We start from the raw sequence: 25527 nt of genomic DNA, 5'->3' as shown, positions 1-25527 counted from the left end.
TATTATAATTACAGGCTGGCTGATGGGGAAGATTCTGTGTGTGTATCCTTGTCATGTCCTGTGTCCAGGCGTGGTCCTGGGGCCAGGCTGAGATGAACATCTAGTGGTAGGGCAACAGATGACAGTGTATCAGGGAGCAGGAGAACTGGCCTCACCGAAGGCTGTAAGGATGGATAGAAGGCACCGAAGGATGGGAGGGGTGGATTGATGGACAGATAGATGGCTAGATGGATGTAGAGGCATGGAAACGCCTGTGTGTGAGCTGTGTCTTAATTCCGGTGGAGGACAATGAGGCTCAAGGCAAGGTTATCCCTGTCACTGACATTATGGACTAATTAAAGCATTAAATCTCATCTGGTTTCTCAACTTTGTATTGATCAGTAAATCAGTTGGTCACAGTGTGTAAATAATAATTTAATACATTTTACAGTTATTTGTCCATCATGGTTTCTTGTGACCCACTTTTGCTTAATGTTTTATACAGTTCAGATACCACTGCATTGGAGAAATTAAAATCTCTGTAAATCCACCAGAATTTCCAAAGAAAAGACCTTCCCAATCTGATCCATGGCCATACAGTAATAACATACAGTACAGTATACATATGTGTACATATATACATATGTATGTACATGTGTGTGTGTATATATATATATATATATATATATATATATATATATATATATATATATATATATATATACAGTATATACAGTATATATACTGTATAGTATAAACTAAAACACTTGCTTTGTATGTTGCATCAGACAAACAAGGAAACTGGCCGTATTCTACGCCAGGCTCTATGTGACTTCTATCTTAATTACAGACCAGTGGGATTGCATGGCTTGACAGATGGGTGGAGAAAGTGCAGGTCAGCCGGAGAGACTGCATGTCTATATACAGTTAGTGCCTATACTGCAGAGCAACCTCGCTGGATCGCAGGCTAATGTTAACATGTTTGACTCACAGAGGGAGGAGAGATGAATAGGACCTGCCTTGAGCTACCTTGTTTTTTTCATATACAGTTTTCGTAATTACAGAGGATCAGATAAACAACATTGCTATGTACTATAGGTCCACAATAAAAGTAAGCCAATGGTGGGCACGGTGGCGCAGTCGGTAGTGATGTCGCCTCACAGCTAGAAGGTTCTGGGTTCGATTCCCGCCGTGGGCGCTGGGGGCGTGTCTTCTCCTCCGCGTCACCAGCACCCATACCCTAGGTGGGGTTGGCGAAAGGGCCTACTCTGTGTGGAGTTTGCATGTTCTCCCCGTGTCTCCCAGGGTAGTTAATACCCTCACAAGGTCACTGTACTGCCTCCCCCTGGTCAGCCAGGGCGCCTGATGGAGGGGAAGGGAACTTGTTGGAATAACGTGTTCCTTCCAGGCGCTACGTCCAACCGGGGAAACTCCCCCCTGCCAGGTGACAAGAAGCTCAGTTGGGTCTCATGCACTGAAGGAGGCATGAGCTCGGCCCTGGGCTCCCTAGGCTGGTGGGGGGAATGTAGTGCCCAGGACCATTTAGAAAATTGGCACCGGGTGAAAAAAGGGTTACAAAATCGAGGGATAAAAATTATAATAACTAGACCATACCCGGTCGACGCATCCGTGGGGGGATATGCGCACATGATCTGGCAACCCGGGAGGCGACATTGTTTGACACATAAACGCTAATAAGAAGCTGAGATTTGATGAAATTGAAAAACGGGCTTCACAGTTAAGTTCAGATGGTAATGGTCAATGGCTGTGTGCAAAATCAGAGCAATTGGTCCAGCCACTGAGGAGAACCGGGTAGCTTCACCTACCACTACAGAGGTTACTAGAATTATAGTAGGATAAAAAAATAAAAAAAAGTAAGCCAATGTAACTGATGGCTGGTAAAGCTTAGGAATTTATAAGAAAAAGTCTGGGAAAGTACTTGAGAACAAAGTGATTCTACTGTTGCGCCTCAGCCTTAAACGGCCAGTCCGGTGCGTCACAAGGGTAGGGACAATAGATGCAAGAAGAGATGAACGCTGGAGCAACACGGACAATTTAAGCCTTTTATTTTTCAAGTGCAAGTAATGGTTGACTGACGTTTCGGTCTTTCGACCTTCCTCAGAGTCATGACATGACTACTAAGTACTGTAGTAGTGTTCAGGTGCACATATTCATTCTACCCAGTGTCATCTTCATTTTCATGTTGTGAGGAATAATCTGGTCAACATCACTTAAAAATAGCATTGTATATTTGTCGACCAGATGTTGATATTCATGTGTATCCCTAACATCACGTTTTCTTTGAACTTCCTTAATCACTTAATCCCTGTGTACGACGACAAAGAGCGCAAATAGCCGACCTACAAGCTCATAACGTGTCACATTGCGCTGTGTTGTGGAGCTTGTATATTGTCGCTTTTGCTATTTTTTTTCCTCATTTATTTAAAAACATATGCTCACAATAAGGATGCCTGGTTAAATGTGGTTAATGACACGATTCAACAACATGCCTTCATGTTTTTTCTATCTCAGAAATCAGATGTCTGAATAACACACGTTAATGGGGGAAGCAAAAGAGAAGTAGAAAGGAATTGATTAGGTGAATTATTTTCCTTCAAGCTTGAAATTCAACAAGCCCATTAGTCGGCTGAAGCGAGCATTGGGTGGTAGACTGCTTGATTTGTGCAAACTTACAAAGGTTTGAAGCCTGTTAAAAAACGAAAAAAAGAAAATGAATCGGCCCTTGGCCATTGCCTGTGGTCGGTCAAGTTCGAGCCCATCAGTGTAAGGTCGAATAGGATGAAGAGCATGGTGTGGCGCAGTGGTAAAGTACATGCCCACAACCGCAGAGTCTGGGGGTTCGAATCTACCACGATGCATCCGGCCGTGTATAAAGCAGATATACAGTACGAGGCCCGTGTTCGGGGGGAGGGAAGCCGGTCAGAGTGTTGACCACCCAAGATGTAATTTTTCACACCTTCATTGCTACAGAACACAATACATTGCTTAGTCTTCAGCAATACACTGGTATAGTGTGTGTGTCCAGCCAGTATAAAGCCACCATCATGTTTGGGTAGCTGTGTGGGTGCATGTTTAGGAGGGCTAGAACCTTAGGCACTGGCAGGTGGCGGTCCCCCACCCACAATCCCCCCACTGGTGGTCACTCTCTGTCACTCCTTCGTCGCTCCCTCTCTGTCATCCTCCCCTCAGGGTGCAACTGTTGGGGTGCACGGCCTTGCATGTGACCAACATGTGTGATGAGTGTGTGTGACATGCATGTATTTTTGTGTGTGTGCGTGTGCGTGTGTGTGTGTGTGTGTGTGTGTGTGTGTGTGTGTGTGTGTGTGTGTGTGTGTGTGTGTGTGTGTGTGTGTGTGTGTGTGTGTGTGTGTGTGTGTGTGTGTGTGTGTGTGTGTGTGTGTGTGTGTGTGTGTGTGTGTGTGTGTGTGACATCTGCCCAGCCCTCCTCCCAGATTGACGTGAGTGTCTGTGAGGCTTTGCTCTTTTCAGACGTGCCTCGCGCTGGCAGTTGAGTGTGTGTGTGTCTATGTGTGTGCTTGCCTGCCTGCCTCCTAGCGCCCCGCTAGAGACTGACGGCCTCTGACACCTGCCATTTGGACGCTCTCTCTGTGAAAAATGTCATCATTTTCAGACACGACGTGTATCTGCGTGTGTTTGCGTGTGTGCGTTTGTGTTCGTAAGGGACCCTCCCTCCCTCAATTAGTTTCCCTGAGGACAGGCTTTGCAGCTGACTGAACAATGGACCCAAGCTGTTTGAGCTGCTGGGACAGGGACTGGGTTGTTGGTGCATGTATGTTTGTTATAGTTTGGAATTCCCTCTATGACGGTGAAGTTCAAGATAATAAAAATAAGAGTTAACTCAAAATATGACCTATTTCATTCATGTTTTGATTCATGTATAAAAATGTGTAGCTTTGTGTCATCTTATCGTCATATCGTCATCGGTTTATAGTGTTTTATTATTTTTAGTAAATTAAGCAAGATTTATCTACCACAAACGGAAAACATGGCATGAAGCACTGCACAATCAGCTTGACCTGCGGGTTATTGCACTGACGACGTTGATCAGAGTGTCGAGGTTGTGGTACCCAGCATTGGCCAGGTTATTGCGTGGGTCAAATAGGTTCTCTCCCTCGCTCTCCTTCCCTCTGACCTCCTCTCACCTCTCTCTATTCCTTTACCTCCCTCCCTCCCCTGCTCCGTCTCCCTCTCTTCCTCCCTCTCTCCCTCTTCCTATCCCTCTCCCTCTCTGTTTCTCTGTCATAGGGCATCTCCATATATGGGCATGTGTTATCATTCACAATAGAAACCGAATATTCCGATTTGTGCTGACGGCAGAGATCTACCGTACATGTATGGGCATAATCTGGGCACACCTGTGGGTATCTCCATTCATGGGCATTTACCGATTTGCACTGATGTCAGACATGTCCATATTTGGGCTGGTAACGCAGCGTAAAGCCCCACGTTGCCCCATGCCTTGCCTGTCGTTAGTGGAATTACATTGACAACATGTCACAAATGTCCAACCCATATGGGCATAATGTGTGCGCCTGGCGCAGACGTGCAACATGTGTGCACCCGCCACAGACGCGGAACTTCAACTTTATATAGTCGATGATTGAACTTGTGATTGCATTTATAGAATATAAAACTGCTCCTTTTGTCTCTGAACCCGGTTTGTCTTCACTTTTCCATTCAGACATTCAGATGAGGTGCAATTTTAAAGCAAAAAGTTATTAACTTTCTGTGAAAATCCCTCTTACATGCGCGGCTCTATGTCCACAAAGTAGTGCTGTACAGTATCCATATTAACCCATTCAATCCGGGAACGCATCTGTGTCATTTTAGATTTCTTTGGCTATTAAAAAATAGAAGATATACAAGCTCATTAAAAAAAAATCGTGAACATTTTTGAAAATCTTTAAGCAAACATTTGTCAAAATCAAACAAAAACAAATCTAACAAAAGTCAAATCTTTGCTTCTGGGGGTCCCTGGAACACTTGAGATGGGGGTCTGTGGCCAAATACATATCATTTTGGGTGGTCCTTGACTTGAAAATGTTTGAGAACCACTGAAATTATAGCAACATAGGATTTTTTTTAATTTAGAAGACATTTGTAGAATCGGCCTCAGGTCTTAACGGGTTAAAAGACAGCACAGAAGTCAGTCTTTATGACACCGGCAATATCTTAATGAAATTCTATAGGTCAAATGTTTCTCAGTTCTGAGACTCATGCCAAGTTCTGGGCTTGAAGACGGCTCTACTGCCACTCCACGGATTCTGTTGGCCATGTGTTCAGGTTGGCTTGAGTTAGCACAACCTCTTCAAAGCTTTGAAAATTCAATTTACCGTACTCGGGGTGCATAGAATAAAATTCATGTCTGTTCAAAAATGTTTCTGTATTTGCCTAGAAAGTGGAGAAGGTGACTGAAGAGTGGAAACAGCAAAGAGGGCTTTGGTAGAATTAGACCTTACATTAGGCCACATTTGGCCTTGTGTGTGGGGTATTGATGGATGCAATGATCAAGAAATATGCAAAAGGAGAATGTGTGTTTAATTTGAGGTTCAAGCTAAGAAAGATGGATAGTAAATTTTATTTAATATCCCTATGCCGTTTCTTCTTTTTCTTTGGCTTAAATTTAGTAGCACACATGCTTGGTGGAGCAATATGCATACAGGTATTGCAGGTTTCCAATGACTGCGTTTTTAGTGTTTATGTTTCAAAGTCTTTAGTTTTCTTTTAAAGATGATTGAAGAGTCCTACCATCCTATCCCAAAACAACGTTCCTGCTTTCATTCAACTCTCTCTCTCTCTCTCTCTCTCTCTCTCTCTCTCTCTCCCCCCTGCCTTTTTTGTCCTCTGTATCAAGTTACTGTGGTGATGATATCATCCCTTCTCCTCTCTGGAAGATATGATGAGCTGTTTTAATTAAGATTTAGTGTGTGTGTGTGTGTGTGTGTGTGTGTGTGTGTGTGTGTGTGTGTGTGTGTGTGTGTGTGTGTGTGTGTGTGTGTGTGTGTGCGTGTGCGTGCGTGTGCGTGTCTATGTGTGTGTGGGCACACACGGACGGGTGTGTGTGTGACTGTCAGTGGGCTATAATGAAGTATCACTGTGTATCCATCTCTTCCAATGTCAGTGGTCTTGAGGGGTTAGAGAGGGCCTGCATGTGTGAGTGTGTGTCAGGCCCAAGGGTGTGTCTTAGAGAGGTACAGTAGCTGGACAGACAGGGCATCCTGCCCATGACTTTGCCCCAGGATGGGACAGGGCTGAAGGCAGGCCTTTGTGTTGTCTCCGCCAGTGAGTAGTGTGTACGTGTCTTCCTTCGTTGGCATTGCTGGTGTACATTCAACCACTTAGGCCAGAGAGCAAGGGCACAGACAACCTTCTGCTGGATGGCAGTGATCCAAGCTGTCGCTACACAGCATCCAGGGCTCTGAGCTGTATCCATGACAGTTCTTTTACCCAGCAGCCCCGGTGGCAGGCCTAATTAGTTCAGACATGGCAGTGGCCACTGGTGGCCTCTGAACCTACAGTGTACGCTGGTGAAAGATGTGAGAGGGAGCCTCTGTGTGCGAGCATGTTAAAAAAAAATGGGGGGGGGGGGGGGGCAAAGTAATGCTTTTGCATTTTTGTATTCGTTTTCAAAGTGGGTTTGATTGGTTTTGTAAATACACAAAACTGTTACAGTTAGTTATCGTTTTTTCATTTTTTGTAAAGACTAGTTTTACATTTTTATTCCATTTAAATGTTTTCTTTCAATTCTAGTTCTAATGTGTGTGTAGTGTGTGTGATAGTGTCCTTTGGTGTATGTGTGCGCACACATGTCTATTTGTGTGTCAGGGTTTCCGTTAGGTTAGTTTGTGTGTGCGTGCATGTGCATGTGCACATACATGTATACAGTATGTGTTGTGTGGGGTGGGAGGATGCGGGGGGTTAATGACCAGTTCAGCGTTGACCTCTGTGAAGGTCATCTGCCAGTGCTCGTTAGAGGCGTAACCATGGTGAAATGTCAGCCATGAGGAGCACAGAGGAGGTGATGGGGGAGCCAGAGAGGACAAGCTGATTGAAATGTAATTCTCATCAGAAGATCTGTGCCACTTCTTGTTAACAACACACCCATTGAGCCCCTGGGATTGTGTTTGGGTATTAGACAATATGGAATTCTCCAAATGGGTCAAAACATATATATGTGATTGATTCTTGAGATATACACTATATTTTCTTTTCATTGTATAAGCATATATTTTATGCTCCAACTGCTGTTCAGCACTTTGCAACTCATGTTTTGAATAGTGCTGTATAAATAAAGCTATTATTATTGCATTTTTCAACAATGTAAAGGAAATAATTATTCATGCAAATTATTCCCCTTAAACCTCTGTAAAACTTGTAAATAAACACATGGAGGTATACTGTTGAAACCCTCTGTGTGTTTAAACAAAACATGACAATGTCATAATAATAAGACACTGTATGGTGCAATCTTTTCCATACATTTTATATCACTTTTAATTCATATCACTCAGCTCTTCAATTCAATTTCAATTTTATTATAGTGCCAAATCACAACACATTGTCTCAAGACACATTACACATACTGTATATATTGAGGGTTAATTTATGTATGTGTGCGTTAGTATGTTTGCGTGATGGACGTGACTGTCACAAAGATTTCATCACACAAATTGTGTTTGTGTGTGTGTGTGTGTGTGTGTGGTTCATGTTAACTCGGGCAGGCGGTGACCCTCACCAGATCTGTCAGCCTTGAAGAAATTGACCCCCACTCTGCCGTCTCCTTCACATCCCTTCCTCCCTCTCTCTCTCTCTCTCTAGCCATCCATCTGAGAGATGTGGGCCACAACAATAGGCTAATATGACAGGATCGGTGCCGTTAGTGACCACTGACACGGGATATCAGTAACATTGTTGTGCCTTAGTCCTGTCTGGATGGCCATGAAGGTTAAGCGGCCTACTGTAAAACTGAATACATTAACATAAGGAGTTGTATCCATGCCAATGTGTGCATTCATGTCCAATTAGGTCACATTCATGTCATAAAATGCAATGCTTAGATATCAGATATTTGGGAGGGGGATGGGGGCATAGGAATGAACTCTTCAAACTGACAGCGATTTAATTTGGGTTAAAAAAATGTATCATATAACACACACACTGTAATATGATTAATGGTTCAGTTGTTGAGGCATGTTATTATATTGTGTATTGTAATTTGTATTTTCAAAAAAGCTATATATACAGCTAGGTCACATCCTCCTAGGCGGGGTAGCCGAAAAGCTTCCGTTTGTCAGAGACTGCTGTTGCGGTAAATACAAAATTACCTCGTGAGTGCACACTGTTTCTATTGACTGTTTGCTGAGATTCTGCACCCGTCTGTCCTTCTCTTAATCCACTGACAGTAGAGCACGATGAGCTCGGGACTTCTGTCCCATAGTATTTGTTTCTTCAGTTCCCCACACTTTTTTCAATTCCCTGAGGTTGTAAGTACCAACGCTGCCATCAGTTTCTCACACTGATGCTGATGTAATTGCTTGGTAACAACTTTTAGAAACTGCGTGCAGTGGCTGACAGTACACTTTCATCATCATCCTTTCTTTCTGCCAGAATCAATTACCCTATCTGCTGTCCCTTCCGTCATACATGTAGCAGTACACTCAACATGCCACTAGATGGCAGTTGCGTCACACGGATTGTATGGGTGATGCACGGCTCTGCTGGGCGAATAGCCTGTGTTTTATAAAAGACAAACATGATGTTGTTAGATTGTCCACGGTTCAGCTGTAAGTGGTTTGAATGAAAAAAGCTTAGTAATACATGAGGCAGTTTTTTTGTGGCAATGTAAATGGGCATGCTTCCCAAAATAAGCCGGCAATGTAAACCACAGTGTGGAAAAAACAACAACTTTTGTAATGTTTCTTGGCTGCAGGAGGCTTCTATGTTATAGTGTTAGTTTTATTAGGCGACTCTGCGACAGTGCCCAACATGTGGCCGCATGTATGTTTGCGCGCTTTGAGTGAAATTTCTCACCCTGGATCATTGCTTCCACACAGCTTTGCATTCCAGCTGAAGGGAACCACAGTCACCAGCAGTGGACCCCCTTCCTATCACACTTGTTATTGAATTATATCATCAAATCTATTACCCATGACATCTTGGAGGGCACCTTGTCAGCCCAGGGCCCATGGAATCTTACCAACATTTCAGCTGTGTTGAAATGTCTTCAGTCCCAGTCGTCACCCTATATTAAAATTGCCTTAAGGGTCGACATTGGGTGGACGGTGGGCGTCACAAACATAATATTCCCATATATGGAGACTACTCTGGCACATAGATACGGTAATTATAAACTCTGCTGGTGTCACTGATGATGTCATGCTCTGACATCGCTTTGATATCACAAGCTCACAGAACGACTTCAAACTTCAGACAGACACAGAGATCTCCATATATGGGCATAAAATGGATGCAGACAGACATACGGGTACAACGGGTTTGCATAACCAAGTGGGGCATGCATTCCCAACTTGCATTGTTCCTGACTTGCGTGGTCCCCGAATATTTATACTATTTTTAGGAACAATAGAAGTCGGGTACAATACAAATTGAGAATGCATGCTAAATTTAAATATTGAGAAATCCAAAATATTCCTATTTTTCATTGATGTGAGGGCATAATAATTAACGTAAATCATCTCTCTGTCTATATATTTTTTCTCTTTTCACCCGAGTTATTTTGAATGTCTTGAATGTCAGTAAAGAAAAACATAAAAGTGAGGAGGTAGTTTGTAGATGAATTATATTAAAATCCTGAAGCTCCACTCCTTATTCTTGTCGCCTTTCTCTTTCTCTCTCCACCAGTATAACCAACGAGGCAGGAGCGTCAATCTACAGTGTGAGTCCTGAGGCCGTGAAGGAGATGCCAGACCTGGACCCTAACCTGAGGAGCGCAGGTCAGACAAACGCCCACTTCGCCGATTTGATTGGTTGTGCATGCTATTCAAAAAGTAAAAGTTAAGTATGTGAATCGCATTAGTTTCCATTGAAAAGATAAAAAATAAGTCTTAAGTCCCTGCTAGCAGCCTCTAGAGGCTATGCTGCTTTGTACACCTAACCAGATCAAAGTGAGCTGACTGACATTGCCATCATTAGAGCCCAGCAGTCTTACTTCTGAGGCTTAAAAAGATAAGAAGGAATGTCTAAATGATTAGTGGCAGAGTTACATGGTGGCATGTATTTTTGCGAACGCAGCGGAAGGAGGCGCGCCTCCGCGCAAGTGAAGCCTACTATGAAACCGTGCTGTCTGTGTGTCTCTGTGTGTGTGCAGCTGCGCCCCCATGTGACTCACGCTCTCATTGGCTGCCCCCATGTGACTCACGCTCTCATTGCCTGCATGCACTACAGTGTGGCTGAAATTCGCCTGTGCCCCTGGGTGACTAATTACACTCCTCTGAGAAAAATATAGCAGCGACAGTCAAAAATAACACATCTACAAGCATCTACACCAGTTCATCTATTGGGATATCTAAGAATTCCATGTCATTTGTGCATATTTCAGGCCGGATGGCAAGTTGAAAACACCTTGTACCACCCACTTCTCTACAATTGCTCATTCCTTTCTATTCTTCTTATTGTTATTTTCCAGCTGCGTTCGCTTCCCGCGTTCGCGCGTCTTACTTGTATACTGTATGGTGGCGCCGCTAGAGGAATGGCCATGTGGCCACCAAAATCAGTAGGGTTCATCCTGCAATGTGCCTATTAGATTATGGGATATGAGATTGTGTGCAAAGTTAACATTTTGGCCTGAGGGTGGTGCTAGAAGAAAGGTCAGGGGGGTCACTAAATCAGGTGCATCTCCCAGGGAGGATGAATATGCTCGGCAAGTTTCATGACAATCTGCCCATTAGATATTGAATTATCTTGTATACAAGTCGAAATTGGACCGATGGTAGTGCTAGCCACAGTGGACAAAATATGGGGTCACCAAAATGTGTAGGGCTCATCCTCTGCAAGAAATGTTTGAGACCAAAGTGGTTTATGGATTGAATGAGTGAAGGTCTGAGTCCATCATAGAGCACCGAAGTCCTGACGTCACTGCCAGTAGAGGGCTCTTTCCGCAGGTTCATGGCTTTACTTTTTAACTTAGGAATCTAACAGGTAAAGTTGCTACATCATCAATTATTCCATCACTGTTTATGCCACTGACGCCTACACTGACAAAAGACTTTCCCACCTCAAGCTGTGTGTGATAGCTGTTTTGCTATATTGAGGAATTATTTATGTATTCATGTATTTGTATCCCCTTTTATAATGTCACACATAATCATTATGTGGAAACGTAATAGCTGCTGTCTCTGATGGGGGGAAAAGAGTGTGAGGAATGAGAGAGGAGAGGAAAGTGATCAAAGAAGGTGGAAGTGGCCATGAGGGGCAATTTAAGTAAAAAAAGATGCTTTAACAGTGCTCGGGTGGTGCAGGGGTAAACGTTCCTGCCCACCACCAAAGGGACAGTACAGTGCATCCAGCTTGGCCAGATTATCATTAGGTGTTACTTTATTCTAATGAACACAATTGCCTATGTTCGAGGGTGAGAAGCTGGGCAGGGAGGGCGATCCCTGTCAATGCACTAGGTCCGTCAGGAAGCCTGTGTTATCCTCCCGGTGAAACCCCTCACTGTCAGGTGGCATTGACATCAACATGTATCGGAGAAGACACGTGATTGTCTGTGCTTACCCTAGGACCAGCTGTAGTATGTATGAATGTGACCTGCATTTAACCAGGAAAGTCACTTTGAGGTTCAAGACCTAATTTACAAGTGAGACCTGGCCAAGACAAGGAAAGTTGTAGTTAGCAGTGACAACTTCTGACAAGTGACTAGAATACACAATTAATCGGGAATTAGCATAATGACTAAATTGGGAGAAAAAGGGAAAATGTATTGTAAAAAAACAAACAAAAACTATTTAATAAAATACAGAGATGGAAGTAATTATAACAGCACTTAACATTCACAGTTACTCTGAACTCCTTTCTTTGTATACCTTCCCTCCTGCCGTCTCTCACGCTTCCTTCCTCCTTGACTCCACAGTCTACACTGTACACACCAACCAAACCCAGCAGAAACCCCAGAATCCTGAAAGAAATGGGACTGTGTTAAAAAGAATCAAACAGAAGTTTTTGGAGAATGAATGTTTCCAGCAGACTTCCTCTATAAAAAGCCATAACTCAGACGACGGTGGATTATCCCTCACTAGTTTCCTGTGGTCACCCAGAGCTGAGGGCCATATTTTTAAAACTCCTAATGAAAGCCATGAGAAAGCTTACAGCCATGATTTTGGACAGGCGTAAAATGAGTTGGGTGCACTGCAGCTTTAGATGCTGTGGTCATATACTGTAGGCAAGGAGGCAAGGAGGCTACAGTGTGTGTGTGTGTGTGTGTGTGTGTGTGTGTGTGTGTGTGTGTGTGTGTGTGTGTGTGTGTGTGTGTGTGTGTGTGTGTGTGTGTGTGTGTGTGTGTGTGTGTGTGTGTGTGTGTGTGTGTGTGTGTGTGTGTGTGTGTGTGGATGCATGCGCGCACACTGTATGTAGTATTGTCCACTCAAGACTGATTTTGTGACACCTACTGTAGTGATAATATGATCTGATTTTAATTTGATTAACTGTATTAACCATGTGTGCCCTATATACATCACCATATGACGAATAGCAAAAATAACTGATCTAAGTCTCACAACATGTCACATCGCAACACGTTTTGAGATCTGCTATTTTAGTTATTTTTTGAAAATGTTTTGGTTTAGTTTTTTTTTTTTTTTTTTTTATCTTTTTGCTATAATTATATGCCCAAGATAGGGTCACCAGGTTGAAAGTGGTTAATCCTTCGAAAGGGAAAATAAATTAGCTACCGTCACATCAACACTTAGAAAACTTAGAAAAACTTACAAACATTAGTAATAGTGACAGTAGTCACAGCATAACACACACACATGAATCACAAACAAGTCATTGTATTCAGTACTACCTAATACAACCAGAGAACAACACTGGTCATTTACATCTTGTTAGAAAATGGAATCATGTTCTGTAGATCTTGGGATCCACAAGGGGAAAAGTGTGGCTCCAATGTGGATCTTGGACTTGATGTGGCCAGCCTGTGACGTCAGTAATCTTTGACATATCTACTGTATGACATATGACTAAAATGTTTTTCTCAATTATAAAATAATATATATATTTGTGTGAGCACTGATCGACGGTCCAGTGGTTTGTGAGATTAGATCTGGACACATAGATAGACACACACACACACACACACACACACACACATATAACACACACACACACACACACACACACACACACACACACACACACACACACACACACACACACACACTCACAGACTAGACATCCTAGACATCTCAAAATGACAAAATACTTTTTTAAACGTTAGGTGGAACACCGACTGTAGGAACAGCCAATGCCTAATTTATACTTTGTCGTACGAACGTGCTTCTTGACGAAAATAGACGATCTAAACATGTTGAGAGGTTGTTGATCTGATATTTTTGGTGATTGACACCATCGTGAGACGAAATATAAAGTAAATACACCATGGGCAGGGTGGCTGCCATATTGAAATAAAGCCCCTATCTTGTTGTTGGTTCTCAATTTTATGATGCCCTCTAACAAATCTAGGGTCAAGACAATTCAGTTGTCAGTTGAGTTTGTTAATTCGACTGTGATGCTTTTACTGCAGCAAATTGCGACATAAAACCAGACACAAGCCAGAACGCTCTGATAGAACACATTGTAGGAGTATCCTACTAACATCAAAGGATCTGGGTTTCTTGAGAGAGAACAACCTGGACTGAGTCAACATTTTTATTGCTTCTTCAACCATGAGATGTGAAACTGGTGATGAAACAAAAAAAATTGACATATCCCTTCCTTGCCCTTTAATATTTATCATTGCATTTTATTCTGTTCTGTTCAACAGAATTGTTCTGCTTGGCTCTCTTCTCTCTATAATATGCTCGTCTCCCAGTCCTCCTCTCATTTTCTCCCTCTCTGCTCCTCGGCCTTCTAGAACTTTATTTGGCTCGTAAAAGTTCAATAACTGCTGGGGAATTGCACAGGGCTCCATTTACAAATCAGATCCATATTAAGGCGGCGTGCGCAAGACCGGATAGTAAACGGAAAGGAGGAAGATTAAAAAGGAGAGAGAGAGAGGAGAGAAGAGCAGAGTTTTGGTGGTGCAGTGAGCAAGGCCAGGGCTGAAACTCCATCCCTGTCTAAATATTATCTCAGGCTGCAGCCTCCCACCACAGCCAAAGAGTGGAGGACAAGCCTCGATTCAATACATACTCCCTCTGTCCTGACCATAGAAATGAATGTATAGAACGTACATCTCCAAGCAATGCTGTGTGACCGTGTCAAACACGGAAAAGTAACTATAATCAATCCATGGGGGCCTCTTCCATTTGTTTTATATGAAGATTTGTTTGGTTTTGATATCAGTACCAAAAAGGTCTCCCGGCAAATCTAGTGGCTGGGAACACTGAAGTAGGATCATATATATATATATATCGTTCTATAAATGTATATCTATGGTACCAACCCATCTCTCTCAAAATAACACACTTCTCATGAAAAAGTATTGTGTCATATTGTGTGAGTTATCAAGAAAGAGCTCTGTGCCTTGCTCAAGGACACTCTGACAATAGCCCCTCCATATGACGAAAAAAACATGGGATGGATTGATTGATAGATGGATAGAAGCAATTAATAGATAGCTATAATGTGCACCATGTCTGTGTTTGATTTCAAGTTGGTTTTGAGTCCCATTATCCTCTGGGCTTGTGGGTTCAAGTCCAATAACTAATACAGCAATTCCTTGCTAGAGTTTTGACAGTTTTAATATTGTGTGGTTTCAAGTCCCATAATGATGTGGGTTAGAGTCCTGTTTATTGTACAACCAGTTGGATGGGATTTGAGTCCCCCTGACGGTGTCAGTTTGATTGTTATTTCACTTTAACCACTTAATCATCTTGGCATCCCTATTTTGGGCATAATCATTATAGAAAATAAAATAAATACAACGAAAATAGCACTAATACTATATCCGCAAACAAAACGCAACAAAATATATAGGTGCCTAAAGGACGACTTCATCCATTTTCATCCTATCTTCATATAATTGCTCCTCACTAATGCTCATGGTACCATTTTATTTTACTCTGTGTCTCTGTGTACACTTCAGAAACCTGTCTACCAGTGACATCATCATCAGGCAGTTTTTCTTTTCCCAAACAAATTTTATCAATGCGAGAAAAATGGCTTCCGTTATAGCATGCTAACTTTCCAGGAATAAGAAGCCTGCGGCAGCGGTGGCCTAGTGGTTAGAGGGGCGGCCTTGATACCGGAAGGTCCCTAGTTCGATTCCCCAATTCATCACATCAATCATGAATCACCGCTGAATAGCCCTTGAGCAAGGCTTCCATGCAGGGTCCGGCTGGAAACAAGCTTCGTGCTTAGTCCGACACCCTGGGTAAACAACAAACTTTGCTTTGCTTTGCTTTGCGGTTTCTTATTAGCTTGGACTCCCCATCGATGATGTCACTGGTAGGCGGGTTTCTGAAATGTCCACAGCCCTCCTCTGAACCTGTCTTTTATGAAGACAGGTTGAAAATGGGCGAAGTCGCCCTTTAAGTGGTTAAATGCCTTTTTTACGCTGATGTACTGTGAGGCAATTTGAGCGTGTGTGTGGTGGTGATGTCATATATTTTTCTGTGCGTGAACGAACATGTGTACAGTGTGTTTATCATTTTTCTCCTTGTCACCGGTCCCTGGCAGCAGATTTCATGGAAAAGACATTTGGCTCCATTTCACAGCACAATGAGACCTTACGGATTCAGTCATTAAAGGACCATACCAGTCTAATTTGGATTAGCATTAGCAGAGATTGACCCTGTCTGCAACAATTTGGTGTACTAGTCTAGTGCAAGGGTTCCCAAACTTTTCAGGCAACAACCCCCACAAAATAATCATATTTGATCTGGGGACCCCCCCACCCTGACAAGCACTTACAGAATAGTAGACATTATATTTATTTTGGCTAGTCCCACAGATAAATATTGTGATTTTTTTTGGTGAAATTGCTCACAACGCCTCGCAGTGCTAGGCGTTGTGAGCTTGTTTGCCTCTTTCTTACATAATATTTGACAATTTGGCCAATTTGGTATTAAAACATTGTAACTTTAGAAATGTGCAGATGCTAGAGTAGGCATACGTAATTCTCCTTATTGAAAATCTCTGTGCTGTTTATTCCATTGGTTCTCAAAGTGGGGTCCAGGGACCCCCAGGGGTCCTTGGGGAGGTTCCAGGGGGTCCCCAGCTAAATTTGTTGATACAGGACACATCATTTTAACCACTTTAGCCATTTATACGTTAACTATTCAGCTTTGGACAGTTCAGAAACCTGCCTACCAGTGACCATCATCGATGACGAATCCAAGCTAATAGAAACGGCAGGCTTTCTATTCCTGGATAAGTTAGCATGCAAAGCCATTGTTCTCGTGTTAATAAAAAAATAAATGTGAAATCTTGTTTGGGAAAAAAAACTGCCTAACGATGATGTCACTTGTAGGCGGATTTCTGAAGTGTCCACAGCCCTCTTATGAGACACAGACAGGTTAATTTTATCAAGAGCATGAGAACCAATTATATGATGTCCTTTTAATGTTGACAAAAAGGTATAGTCTGTAATTTGGACAAAACTAAAACATGTTAGCTTAAAAATAAAGGCCTTTTAGTATAAATGGTCGAGGCTGATGTAAACTATGTGGCAAATGTTGACAATGGACAAGGGCATGTAGTGACTCTGATATGGTCCTTAAAAGGCAACATTACTGTGTGTGTGTGTGTGTGTGTGTGTGTGTGTGTGTGTGTGTGTGTGTGTGTGTGTGTGTGTGTGTGTGTGTGTGTGTGTGTGTGTGTGTGTGTGTGTGTGTGTGTGTGTGTGTGTGTGTGTGTGTGAGTGTGAGAGAGAGAGAGAGAGAAATTTCATAAAGGTGTCCCATTGTGAATGCGTCCGTATATATTAAGTAAAATGTGCCCCTTTTGGATGTATGTGTGTCGTGTATACAGTATATCTAGGAGGCTCATTTTTGCAGCATCTATGTGACAGGTGTACATGCTGTGGCTGGCTGGCAGCTGAGTCTGGGGAGGAGGGGTTTGTTCTCAATTAGAATTGGCCTGCCCTCAGGCCAGCCATAATATCCAGACAATTTGCATTTTCTGTAATTATAAGTCACATGGATTTGCATATTCAATAACTGCAATTCGATGGCGAGTTTATGAAAGAGACAATTAATGGACTCTCCTGAGACAGACCATTGTTTTGTTGTGTCAACGTGACTTGTCTGTGTGGTAAATTGTCATGGATGTTATTTTTCTAAGACGAACTTTATGACGGCCGGCTCACGATTAGGGCTGGGCGTTATGACACGATTATTTCAAACCTTTGCCTCGATTACGATTTACGATTCATGTACGATGATTTCTTTAGTAAAGTATAGTGAAAATAGCAGATCTACAAACTCACAGTGTGTCGTCATACAAGCTTGTAACACAGCTATTTTCTCAAATTTTGCACTCCACCATTGTACAACAAAGCATAAAATAGTGGTTAAGTGGTTAATCTGTTAGTATCTTTTTTTTTGGGTCGATTTGTTGATATATAAGAAAATAATAATATATAATATATATATATATATATATATATATATATATATATATATATATATATATACATATATATATATAAAAACATTGCTTCTTGATTATTCGGTTATATTATCATATTTAATATTTCCGAGGACAATACAAATGTGTGTGTTATATTTGCAGTGTCCATTGGAAGACGCGTTCAAGATCCCTTGGCTGAGCTGGTGAAGATTGATCCCAAAAACCTAGGCATTGGAACTTATCAGGTGAGTGTGTGTGTGTGTGTGTGTGTGTGTGTGTGTTATAGCCCTGAGATCTTCCTTCTATGGAAGCTTCATGTCCCTGGTCAGTGGAACATCTGCTTTCAGTTAAACTAAAGCAGAGAAAGGCTGAGTAGACCAGACCTATTTGTTTATGTGGGAGAGAGAAAGACAGAGACGGAGAGAGACGTTTGCTTCACTTTCTCAATCTTCCTGCCTGACGTACACCAAGGTGTGTGCACGTACATACACTGACACGTGTGCGCAAACACAGTACACACAGAGATGTTGCCTTTACCCATTAAAGGGACACTTCACCCAAAACCTTTTTTCATGAAGTCTAGGACCCCATAAACATGATCCTGGTGTTTTTTTTGTGTTGTATCTGTGTTTTTAGATTTTTGATCCGTTTGATCCGTGAGACACGGCTGAAAGCGTCAAATGACGCGGAAAATGACGTTTTCAGCCGTGTCTCACCTTATGTCCGAACTACATACTGCAGGTGACTACAGGTGTAGTTCAAACCCAAACCAACGCCCATGGTTCAAAGGACCGGCCCCTGAGGGTGTCTCCCAAACATTTCCCCACTCGGCAACTCCCATTAGCTACCTCACACATGTACTGTCATGGCGTGTGTAAACATATCAGAGTTATACTTTAGTACCCGGACCCACACGCAGCTAAGGCGGGCAGTGAGGAGCAACAACCCGTCGGGGATGTTTCTTAGTGGAACTGACAATGTACACGGACCGTGGACGGTGGACGCTTGTCTCTCGAGTAAGTAAACATGCTGTAAAGTTGCCACTATCACTATAATCTCATGTTGTATATCCCTTGGGTAGACTAAACTAGCTTGTGGAGCCTGGCGTGAACGGAACGTTTGTCATTGTTGACTTTGATGTAGCCTCGGTGTTGGCACTTTTTCCATTCACAGCCCTTTCATCTACATAAACGTTCATATTTCAAATATAAAATTCTTACCCCGTGGCCACAGATGTTACAATTGGAATCGGATGGGTCTAAGTACATGTATCTTCCATATTGTTCAATAAAAAAACATTTAAATCCGAACGGTGGCCATTTTCTCATAGATGTTTAATGTATCAGAGTGCAATACACATCCCAACCGATAGGGTCGCGTAATTGAAAGCATAAGGAGAAAATGGCCACCGATTGGATTAAAATGCTTTTTATTAAACAATACGGAAGATACTGGTACTTAGACCCACCCGATTCAAATTGTAACATCCGTGGCATGAGGTCAGCACTTTATATTTGAAATTTGAACGTTTATGTAGATGTACGGTCTGTACATGTAGAAAGTGCAAACACCAGGTTGAAGCTCCGCCATGACTGACATGTTTCGTCCCGACTGACGGCCGTGTGCGTAGAGTAGCACAACGTCACTTTACTTACTGATTGCGTTCGACTCGTTTCACTAAAATTAAAACGGACTGCGGGTAATGGGAGAAGACAAGTGTCTCTTGTTCACAAAAAAAGTATGGTTACATGAAATTAATTAATCTCTGTGCAGGGAGGGAAAAAGAAAAGGGTGCGTCGTTTGTCCCCGCCTTATAGCAGATCTACAAGCTCACAACGCGTCGCGGACTCAACACTTTGTGAGCTTGTAGGTCTGCTATTTTCGGTGCGCATGCAACTAAGAACAAATTATGTATCACGTCGGATGATATCCATGTAAACTACAAGTCTAATCTAATGTGTTCTTTCCAATGACAGGACAGAAAGTCGTCATCAGCCTGCAAAAATGGAACTGCTGTTGAAGACCTGGGACTACAGCCATATATATTATTTTTCTAAATAAAACGGTTACATTTACACACTGCTTGCTCTACTCATTGGTATATTCTACATTGTGTAAGCATTTATAATGACAAAATGTATGAACACCCAAATCTATAAGGGTTCTTTTGAACTGTTTCATGATATAGGATAGGAGATGGTCTTTCATTTGGCAGAATATGGTACATAATTACATGACTTGTAAGCATTACAGATATAATAGTGAAAAACTCTTGTTCATTCTCTTAGTATTTACTTCGACATGCAATCATTATTTTTCTGGGGACCCCAGCACGTTGGATTCAACTTTACTGGTCTTAGATACAATAGGCTATAGTAAAACCTAACATTATCCATATACACCAATTGAAAGCATGAAACTGTCTCAGTTGAAAATAAAAAGAAAACGATTCGGCTGTGTATGACAAGAGTATTTGAACATTAGCATGTCATCTATTCTAAAGTAATGGCCAAGTTTAGTCCAAAGAATATAACTGTAAATGACAGTGAAACATTATGTTCTCAGAAATAAGGAAAAATGCATGACATGAGTATGAAACGTTTTGTTTTATTATATTGTTGACTATGCCTCAACGCCATGGATGTCCCGACTAGATGGACATCACCAGCACCGGACTGTCTTCATGGTGGGAACTGGGAAGGAATGTTGAACACACACACACACACACACACACACACACACACACACACACACACACACACACACACACACACACACACACACACACACACACTTTGTGCTACTCTGCTAATTTACACATGATATTTAGTTTGCTAAAAGATGCAATCGATACAGAATACAATACAACAGCAGCGAAGATTGAGTGTTGCCAGATCTTGTGAGAGAAATAAGCAACCAGATCTATGAAAACAAGCCCAAAAGAAAATACCTATAGGCCAAGAGCACTTGAAACCTAGACATAGGCTATTTGAAAATTGCCGATCTACAAGCTCACAACGCGTAGCGATGTGACGCATTGTGAGGTTGTAGATCTGCTATTTTCTAAGAAATCTTGAGTAAAAAAAGCACTAAATGTATGGAATATTTTTGAAACATTTTAACAACACAAATCTGGTACAGGGGTCCTTGGCAGAAATTATAATTTCAGATGAGGGTCCGTGGACAAGTACACAATTATTTTATCTATGTATTTAAAAACAAGCCCAAAAAAAGTAACCCTCAACTACCAATATTTACAAAGTCCCAGAGTCGCTTATAATAAGCAGACATGGCAACACTGGTTGATGACAACATCAACATGTGTTGATGTTGTAGTGAGAACTGGGAGGGGAAAGTTACAATGTAGACCACACCCCCACGCATTCTCCCCTCCCATCAAGGAAGGGCAGTGCCCCAAAGCATTATGGTCATTGTAGTAATACTGCAGTCCAGTCAAACCCCAGTCAAAAACACATACTTCTATATTGTTCTGGCCATAGGGTGCAAATGTCAAAATTTGCTACTGTTATCTACTACAAATATTATACTACAAAAGTTCTTCCAGGGGTGAAGTGCTCCTTTAAGACCTGAGGCTGATTCTACAATGTCTTTTAAATCCTAATAGTTTGTTGTTGCTACCGTATATCAGTGGTGCACAAACCTTTTCATGTCAAGGACCCTCAAGCATATGATATGTATTTGGCCACGGACCCCCATCTCAAAATATGTTGTTCCAGGGACCCCCAGAAACAAAGATTTGAGTTAAAAATGTTTGCTTTAAAATATATATTATATTCAAAGATTTGGATAAGTTTTCAAGATTTTTCAAAAATAGCAGATGTACAAGCTCATAGCATGACACAGAGTGAAAAAAAAAGTAATCGCGACCCCCGTCCGCTTGTTACAGGCCGTTGAAAATACATAGTAAAACAAAGGCGGCGAGATGCAGACGATTTCCCAAAGACGTTAACCAGGAAGTCAATGGAGCAGTAAATATTGGGATCACATGATCTCCTGGATCTGTGTGCATTTGGGGATGAAATGGTCACTTGTGTGTTAGAGAAAAGCACCATCTGGTGGAAAAAACTAAAAACACAAACAGTCGTCTTTGGTAGTCTGAGCCTTTGGAAAAAAAGTCGTAGAAGTCGTCCTTGGCAGTGAAAGAGTTAAAGTGGATAACATCTAAAAGGCTTTCCCGGTTTTAATAACCACTTTCTTCCTGGTGTTTTTGGCATGTCATTATAGGCGAAAATGTTCAAGACATTTTTGAAAATGGTAGATCTACAAGCTCACGTTGTGTGTGTGGACCAGTTATATCAGTTACCACGCGACACCATCGTACAATGATTTATAAACTAGGGTTTAACTGGTTATTTAAACTCTGTCTTGACTTGGATGTATTCAACTTCACTTTTCTCTTTACAAGAAAATACAAAAGGATAAGGAAAAGATAGGAGAGGTTGAGAGAGAGAGAGAGAGAGAGAGAGAGAGAGTGAGAGGGAGAGAGAGGAGACCTGTGTCAACAGATGATGCTAACAGCTCAGACTAATTCAATTAATGGACACTGGCCATGACGTATGTTTGGATGTGTTTCGGCCCGTGTTTACTTGCCTGTGTGGGTGGGTGGGTGGGTGGGTGGGTGTGTGTGTGTGTGTGTGTGTGTGTGTGTGCAACAAGTGAACCCCACAAACATTATTGCACACAAGTGCACATTTGTATTAGTGCGTGAGAGAGAGAGAGACAGGCAGGACCAGCATTAGCTCTGCACTTCTATTTACACTGGATATTAATCCAATCCAATCGTTTTCTGCTAAAGCTTTGAGCACAGGCCATGGAAAAATGCTGTGCAACATGGAGATAGAGAGAGAGAGAGAGAAAGAGAAAGGGTTGGTAGATGAGAGGGAGGGAGGGAGGGATGATGGAAGGAGAAAGGGAAAGAGAGAAGGTGTTGGAAAGAATGAGGGAGGTACTGTTGGATCGACCTGTGTCCCTGAGAACTAAATATCCTTGGTTGTCAGTGCTGTTGTTGACCAGCCGCCCATTGGTGGACATCCAGCATATATGAGAGAGAGAGAGAGAGAGAGAGAGAGAGAGAGAGAGAGAGAGAGAGAGAGAGAGAGAGAGAGAGAGAGAGAGAGAGAGAGAGAGAGAGAGAGAGAGAGAGAGAGAGAGAGAGAGAGAGAGAGAGAGAGAGAGAGAGAGAGAGAGAGAGAGAGAGAGGTCATGGCGAGAGCACTGATGGAGGGCATCAAGGAGGATTTGAGAAAGGGGTAAAGAAGGGATGGACAAAAAAAGAGGCCGTCGTAGATCAAACGTGTGTGTGCGTGTGTCTGTCACACAGGCCAGTGTCTCTCATCACATTGTGACCGGGCTCTCCGGTGGGCCTGTGGTCCTGCCCCTCCCGCTCTCAGATCATGTGACTAGGTCAACAAACGATCGCCTGACCGGATAAATAAACACCAGGCGCTGACAGATATGACACGGGACGTCACTTTGACCCATGCATGTCCACACGCGTGCACACACACGTGCACACGCACACACGCGCGCGCACACACACACACACACACACACACACACACACACACACACACACACACACACACACACACACACACACACACACACACACACACACACACACACACACACACACAGCATCAGCCACAGCATCAGCCTACTGGGAGTATGTGTGTCTGTGTATATTTACCCATGTGTGCTTCTGTCACATGCTCCACTGTGTGTGTGTGTGTGTGTGTGTGTGTGTGTGTGAGTGTGGGTGTGTCTGAGAGTAAATACATGCATGTGTGTGTTTTTGCACCAAACGCCTTTTGTGTTGTTACATGGCATCTTGAACTTTAGCTGAGTGAGCTGTACGTTTATTGCCATTAGGTCTGAAAAGCATGACGGCAGATGTAACCTAAGACCATAGGCACAGTGTGCCCCCCCCCCCCCCCCCCCCCACTCTCTCTCTCTCTCTCTCTCTGCTGACTGACTGAATGAGTGACAGCTCAGAGAGAGCAGAGGAAATGAGCGGAGGGCTGGAAAAGCGAGTGGTCCATTAATATCAGATTGGACCTAACTGTAGGCTTGGGACCGCTGTTTTCACTGCAAACCCACTGGCGTGTCAGGCTGGGTGGAACAGCCTTGAAGAAATACACTCGACTGTGTTAGCCACATAGATTTCAACTAGAGCGGAGTGGCCGGGTTTATTAGAAGTGTTGGTTAAGTGTTAGGTGTTGATGTAACTATGGAAGTGGTCAGAGTTGCTTCAACTTAATGTTTGGATACTCTGGGTTCTTCTGGGTTTTGAGTAACTCCAAATAACATTAACTTGATTCCCAATGCTTGAATCTTTGGTGAATTTGGCTAAACAACAATGGGGTAGATATGTTACACTTAAGTAAACAAGAGCAAAATAGAGCCTACTGTAATAACGACATCTTGAAGCTTTTTCATGAATAAGCTACCGTGTCTGGTTTGTGAACGAATCCACACATCACAATGGAGTGTTCAGTGGCGAAGCCGCACTATACAGACACTGGCTGCTTGTTTGCATGTCCTATAGTGGTGACGATCTACCTCTCATTTTGCCGAATGGAAATAACTTATTTCTAATTAATAATAAATGTCCTTCTGAGAGCACCGACCTCCTTTTGTAGAGTGCACAACATCATGTCAACAAGCTTTCTAAATACTTCACCTACAGTTCTTAATCACAAAGGCGATTCACAAGAACAATGTTGGTGTAGTTAAGAGATTCACCCAAATATTTTTTGCATGCATACATTTTCTATGACCCGACTTTCATGCGCTTCTTAAGTTTAACTTTTGCTTCAAGCTGTCATGGCTGGAGATGCTTCTGTTTCGTGACATCATGTAAGCAAGCAGCATGAGCTGTGATTGGTCAACCTTTGAGAGGACAGACAGAAATACAAACAAACCCTGTTCTTGACAGCTAGTCCTATATTTAGTGCAATATGAATAAAGTTCAAACAAAGTGCTGACTAATTTGGGTTGAGAATACAAGCTGCTGGGAAGCTTTAAAGCGGCTACTGGAATTGAATGCATGTGTGAACTTTTTTCTGTCTCAGAGAATTTACAAATGTAACCAAATGCGAAATGGGTCCATTTTGTTCCATTTTTAAAGTGGAACTGTGGAACTGAGGATTTTACTGTGTACTGTACAGCACCTCGAGCTACAGTACATTCCGTGCATTAACATTACTCTTCAAATACAATGTCATTATCATCATTATCATCATCATTGCTTTCATTAACAAGTAACATCAAGGTTATTGTGTATCTCTCTTGTACTACATGTGTGTTTGTTGTTTTGGAGTGTTTGTGCTCTGTTGGCTCAGGCTCTCACTGTAGGTGGGTGTGTCCTGATGACAGCTCATCCACCTGCCAATCATCTGTGTTATTGGCCACGGCCTATTGACAGTTGGGGAATCTCCAAGAGTTGGGTTTCAAGCTCTGTGAATTTGAAGTGCTACTGGGAGGCACACTCACACACACACACACACACACACACACACACACATCAATTACACACACACACACACACACACACACACACACACACACACACACACACACACACACACACACACACACACACACACACACACACACACACACACACACACAGCTGCATGTGAAAACATGGCCTGCCAGCCGGATATTAAAGAAACTGTCACTCTTCACCTAGCATCCACCCCCCACCACCCCCCTCCATCCCCACACCCCCGCAGT

At 42.5% G+C, this 25527-nt stretch overlaps 2 protein-coding genes and 1 long non-coding RNA gene across 3 annotated transcripts in view; 2 read left to right on the top strand and 1 right to left on the bottom strand.

The window, feature by feature from the left end:
* LOC311059179 (uncharacterized protein) overlaps positions 1-25527 on the bottom strand; it is a 431271-nt gene that overhangs the window by 131038 nt on the left and 274706 nt on the right. The window lies entirely within an intron of this gene.
* Positions 1-25527, top strand: part of srbd1 (S1 RNA binding domain 1) — a 91791-nt gene that overhangs the window by 40108 nt on the left and 26156 nt on the right. The window contains exons 15-16 of the mRNA XM_084076588.1: positions 9883-9974; positions 17932-18014. Coding sequence (XP_083932714.1) covers positions 9883-9974; positions 17932-18014 — 175 coding nt within the window. The remainder of the gene's footprint in view (positions 1-9882; positions 9975-17931; positions 18015-25527) is intronic.
* Positions 18364-19844, top strand: LOC311058894. Its single transcript, XR_014602089.1, has 2 exons — positions 18364-18785; positions 19746-19844. It is a non-coding gene; the product is annotated as an uncharacterized lncRNA (long non-coding RNA).

The sequence above is a fragment of the Gymnoscopelus microlampas genome (genome assembly GCF_963454915.1).
Source record: "Gymnoscopelus microlampas genome assembly, chromosome: 13".
Taxonomy (NCBI): Eukaryota; Metazoa; Chordata; class Actinopteri; order Myctophiformes; family Myctophidae; genus Gymnoscopelus; species Gymnoscopelus microlampas.
Note: the sequence above shows the minus strand (reverse complement) of the source record. Positions and strands in the feature narration are given on the sequence as shown.